A 6,000-nucleotide genomic window follows, 5' to 3' on the forward strand; every position below is an offset into this window, starting at 1 on the left:
GTGTGTCTAAATCATTGTCATACTGTAGGTAAGTGTTACAGAGTATGGTAGTGTGTCTAAATCATTGTCATACTGTAGGTAAGTGTTACAGAGTATGGTAGTGTGTCTAAATCATTGTCATACTGTAGGTAAGTGTTACAGAGTATGGTAGTGTGTCTAAATCATTGTCATACTGTAGGTAAGTGTTACAGAGTATGGTAGTGTGTCTAAATCATTGTCATACTGTAGGTAAGTGTTACAGAGTATGGTAGTGTGTCTAAATCATTGTCATACTGTAGGTAAGTGTTACAGAGTATGGTAGTGTGTCTAAATCATTGTCATACTGTAGGTAAGTGTTACAGAGTATGGTAGTGTGTCTAAATCATTGTCATACTGTAGGTAAGTGTTACAGAGTATGGTAGTGTGTCTAAATCATTGTCATACTGTAGGTAAGTGTTACAGAGTATGGTAGTGTGTCTAAATCATTGTCATACTGTAGGTAAGTGTTACAGAGTATGGTAGTGTGTCTAAATCATTGTCATACTGTAGGTAAGTGTTACAGAGTATGGTAGTGTGTCTAAATCATTGTCATACTGTAGGTAAGTGTTACAGAGTATGGTAGTGTGTCTAAATCATTGTCATACTGTAGGTAAGTGTTACAGAGTATGGTAGTGTGTCTAAATCATTGTCATACTGTAGGTAAGTGTTACAGAGTATGGTAGTGTGTCTAAATCATTGTCATACTGTAGGTAAGTGTTACAGAGTATGGTAGTGTGTCTAAATCATTGTCATACTGTAGGTAAGTGTTACAGAGTATGGTCGTGTGTTTAGATCATTGTCTTGATGTAGATAAGTGTTACAGAGTATGGTAGTGTGTCTAAATCATTGTCATACTGTAGGTAAGTGTTACAGAGTATGGTAGTGTGTATAAATCATTGTCATACTGTTGGTAAATGTTACAGAATATGGTAGTGTGTCTAAATCATTGTCATACTGTAGGGAAGTGTTACAGAGTATGGTAGTGTGTATAAGTCATTGTCATACTGTAGGTAAGTGTTACAGTGTATGGTAGTGTGTCTAAATCATTGTCATACTGTAGGTAAGTGTTACAGAGTATGGTAGTGTGTATAAATCATTTTCATACTGTAGGTAAGTGTTACAGAGTAGGGTAGTGTGTCTAGATAATTGTCGTACTGTAGGTAAGTGTTACAGAGTATGGTAGTGTGTATAAGTCATTGTCATACTGTAGGTAAATATTACAGAGTATAGTAGTGTGTCTAAATCATTGTCATACTTTAGGTAAGTGTTACAGAGTATGATAGGGTGTCTAAATCATTGTCATACTGTAGGTAAGTGTTACAGAATATGGCAGTGTGTCTAAATTATTGTCATACTGTAGGTAAGTGTTACAAAGTATGGTAGTCTGTCTAGATCATTGTCATACCATAGGTAAGTGTTACAGAGAAGGGTAGTGTGTATAAATCATTGTCATACTGTATGTAAGTGTTACAGAATATGATAGTGTGTCTAAATCATTGTCATACCGTAGGCAAGTGTTACAGAGTATGGTAGTGTGTCTAAATCACTGTCATACTGTAGGTAAGTGTTACAGAATATGGTAGTGTGTCTAAATCATTGTCATACTGTAGGTAAGTGTTACAGAGTATGGTAGTCTGTCTAGATCATTGTCATACCATAGGTAAGTGTTACAGAGTATGGTAGTGTGTATAAATCATTGTCATACTGTATGTAAGTGTTACAGAATATGATAGTGTGTCTAAATTATTGTCATACTGTAGGTAAGTGTTACAGAATATGCTAGTGTGTCTAAATCATTGTCATACCGTAGGTAAGTGTTACAGAATATGATAGTGTGTCTAAATCATTGTCATACTGTAGGAAAATGGACAATTGTTTAGAACCTTATGTATGACAGAGTATGGTAGTGTGTCTAAATCATTGTCATACCGTAGGTAAGTGTTACAGAGTATGGTAGTGTGGCTAAATCATTGTCATACTGTAGGTAAATGGACAATTGTTTAGAACCTTATGTATGACAGAGTATGGTAGTGTGTCTAAATCATTGTCATACTGTAGGAAAATGGACAATTGTTTAGAACCTTATGTATGACAGAGTATGGTAGTGTGTCTAAATCATTGGCATACTGTAGGTAAATGGACAATTGTTTAGAACCTTATGAGTATGGTAGTCTGTCTAGATCATTGTCATACCATAGGTAAGTGTTACAGAGTATGGTAGTGTGTCTAAATCATTGTCATACTGTAGGTAAATGGACAATTGTTTAGAACCTTATGTATGTAAATTCCTGTTGTTTGGTACAAAAATAATAAACAGCTTATAGTACAGACGATGGATCGTAACCTTATTCTGTATAGGGCAATAAAAGGCGATTTTGGTGAAGGGGTCAGGTGCGCAGATGACATAGGGTGGGGACATGACAGTTTAAATAGAAGACAAATATAGGATTTGAAGCCTAACATATGAATAAGGACTAACGAAGACTTCATTATTAAATTGACACGTGTGTATCTATAGAAATTATAATAGGTTATTTAGGTAAAGAGCAGGGTCTAGTTGTTATAGTCTTGATAAAATTAACGAGGCGATACCGAAAATGAGAACTATACACTTTTTGTGTTAGTTGTCATTTAACGATTGTTGTTAATTCTACTATATAAACATCTTTCGTTTTTATATATCAATATATTTTGAAATTATACAAGTTTATTTTTTTGCGTTTATTTTGTGTTACGGTAATCATGCCTTGAACAGTTAGGTTCAGAACTTCGAGCTGCTCATGACTTTGGACCTTTTGTCAATGAAATAAATTATTTTTCATAGAAATACCACTACTTCATAATAAAAATATTTATACCAAGCAATATGATGATAAATGTACAAGTAAATAATGCTAGACTCTGCAATATACAATAGATCTACAGATAAATAATACTGAAAGGCTAAACAAAAGATCTACAGATAAGTAATACTGAAGGGCTATACAAAAGATCTACAGATAAGTAATAATGAAAGGCTATAAAAAAGATCTACAGATAAGTAATACTGAAAAGCTGTACAATAGATCTACAGATAAGTAATATTGAAAAGCTGCACAATAGATCTACAGATAAGTAATACTGAAAAGCTGTACAATAGATCTACAGATAAGTAATACTGAAAGGCTATAAAATAGATCTACAGATAAGTAATAATGACAGGCTATACAATGGATCTACAGATAAGTAATAATGACAGGCTATACAATAGATCTACAGATAAGTAATACTGAAAGGCTATACAATAGATTTACAGATAAGTAATGCTGAAACGCTATACAATAGATTTACAGATAAGTAATACTGAACGGCTATAAAATAGACCTACAGATAATTAATGCGGAAAGGCTATAAAATAGATCTACAAATAATGGTGAATGCTTCTTTATTAAACAGTCTAAAATAATTACGCAAGGTTCTAATACGATAGATCTTATTTTAAGATAACAGAGCTAAGCCTTATTATAATTGACCTGCAAATAAGTAAAACTATATAATTATAATTCATCTGCAAACACTGCTTCTGATCTATATTATATCTACAAGTAAGGCGAAACAATAAATCTATTTACTACACAAACACTATTTTGAAGTGTTTTGAGAGTTTTTGAAAATACCTGTATCGTTTGTCATGCATGAGTGTAAATGGCCAGTGTTGTGGTCTGCATACACCTACAAACAATTGACTAAACAGCGCTGTGCCGAGTTGGTGATTATTACATAGTATTATTTAAAATGTCCGTATGAGTGCATATGAAATCTTTCTCCAAATAAAAGGAGGGTAAAAATATTGATAAAAGTCAAAAGAAAAAGTTAAGCGGCACATATTAAAAAATTATTTAGCAAAACGGTTGTGAAACATGTTTATTTTAAATGCAACAGAACGGAAAGTTGCCAGAAAGCAATTATTTTGAAGAAAACTGGTAATGGTTTCAGTCTGAGTTGCGAGCTTGGATGCTGAGCTCTTTCATTGGCATAAATTTGACTTCATGATTGATGTGGTATATTCTTTTGTCATTTCAGGAGGGCTGGCTGGTCTGCTCTTGGGTGTGACGGCTACCCTGTCGGTCGCGACCATGTACGAGGGAGGACTTAGTAACTTCCTCATCAACACCGTACAGGATTACACCATTCTAGCAGGCACTTGTTGCAGCTTTGGTGCTAGTTTGATCGGTTGCATAGTCGTGTCAATATTCACCAATAAAATTAAAACGAGTTACGACGAGGACGTCGAATGGCAGAAGCTGTACGACATTGATAACCCGCTCAATCCGTGGGAACTCAACTACCGCGAGGAGCTCAAAGGGCTCCACTACGATACCAAACCAACCTTCGAACAAATGTCGTTTACTTTCCGTAAGGCCAAGATGACAGCGTATGTTGGCGGGACGTGCAGCATCGTCGTCGTCGCCTTTATCATCCCTGGCATTATGGCAAGTTTCCCGATGATGGACGAGGCACAGTTCGTGGTCTGGGTTGGGTTTACCCAGGCTTGGGCTGTCATCATGGCGCTCGTCGTCATCATCGCCCCACCAGCAGAGGAGATAACTCGCATCGTCAAACAGTACCGGAAGAACCAGGAGCGACAGAAGGATTATACAAACGGTTGTCTGGATGAACAACCAATGAATGAGATCACAGATAAAACACTATTAGACGGAAGTACGCCCGTAGCAAAGTTATAATCAAACGACTGTTAGACTGAGGTACTCCCGTAGCCAAGTTATAATCAAACGAGCTTAGAATGTGCGTGTTCTTATCCATCGACAATGACGAGCACAGACAACAGTTTGCTTGATATAAGCATTGACGAAAAACATTTGTAGAAAACATCGAATATTAACCAGTGTTTAGAAAGAGTACTTTATATCAGAATATAGTTAAGCGACCTTTAAAGTCGGCGTTTTTGATGATCAGTGATTATCGGTGAACAGTTTGTGTGAACTGTGCTGTTTTTCTCCGAGGAAAGCTTTGAACAGCAATATTTCAAATGGAATTCTAGTGTGAGGAAAGTCAAAAGATACATATCAAAAGTATGAGCTGTTATTCAAAGGAAGAAATTGAAAACAAAAACGTTAGGAAGACTAGCAATGAATGCAACACGTGCAAAACTATAAATGTTATGTGGAGAGTCAGTAATACCTACACAACTGTTATCGATACTTATTTACATGTCTTAGAAAACTAAAGAGAATGATCTCAATCAAATCAGTATTAGATTGATCGGCATGACTCGTACAGTTGAGTTACCGATACCGATCGCTTTTTCTAATTGTTCTTTTTCTATAAAAGTAACATACGGGTGTATGTAAATTTCATTTTAAAGGAACCAAGAGTAATAATACGCTCTGAAAATGAAGGGTTATCAATATGTCGTTCTAAAACTGTATGGATGTCAACAGGATTGTTGGCAAGTTGGGTTGGTGTTTGCCAAAATGAATGTTCCCATGGATATGATAGGCAAATGGAAGTTTCCAATATGAAGGTTACCCTGGATATGATAGGTGAGTTGGCGGTTTCCAATATGAAGGTTACCATAGATATGATAGGTGAGTTGGCGGTTTCCAATATGAAGGTTACCATGGATATGATAGGTAAGTTGGTGGTTTCCAATAGGAAGGTTACCATGGATATGATAGGTAAGTTGGTGGTTTCCAATAAAAAGGTTACCATGGATATGATAGGTAAGTTGATGGTTTCCAATATGAAGGTTACCATCGATATGATAGGTAAGTTGGCGGTTTCCAATATGAACGTCACCATGGATATGATAGGTTAGCTGTTTGTTTCCAATATGAAGGTTACCATGGATATGATAGGTAAGTTGGTGGTTTCCAATATGAAAGTTACCATGGATATGATAGGTAAGTTGGCGGTTTCCAATATGAAGGTTACCATGGATATGATAGGTAAGTTGGTGGTTTCCAATAGGAAGGTTACCAA

At 35.8% G+C, this 6,000-nt stretch overlaps 1 protein-coding gene across 2 annotated transcripts in view; it reads left to right on the top strand.

The window, feature by feature from the left end:
* The window catches only part of LOC110442262 (urea-proton symporter DUR3-like), a 44,566-nt gene extending 39,176 nt beyond the window's left edge, over window positions 1-5,390 (top strand). For both annotated transcript variants that reach the window (XM_021485771.1, XM_021485772.1), the window contains one exon: window positions 4,081-5,390. In XM_021485771.1, coding sequence (XP_021341446.1) covers window positions 4,081-4,742 — 662 coding nt within the window. In that variant the 3' untranslated portion in view covers window positions 4,743-5,390. The remainder of the gene's footprint in view (window positions 1-4,080) is intronic.
* Window positions 5,391-6,000: the final 610 nt, after the last annotated feature.

The sequence above is a fragment of the Mizuhopecten yessoensis genome, unplaced genomic scaffold, assembly GCF_002113885.1.
Source record: "Mizuhopecten yessoensis strain PY_sf001 unplaced genomic scaffold, ASM211388v2 scaffold716239, whole genome shotgun sequence".
In the NCBI taxonomy this organism is placed as follows: domain Eukaryota; kingdom Metazoa; phylum Mollusca; class Bivalvia; order Pectinida; family Pectinidae; genus Mizuhopecten; species Mizuhopecten yessoensis.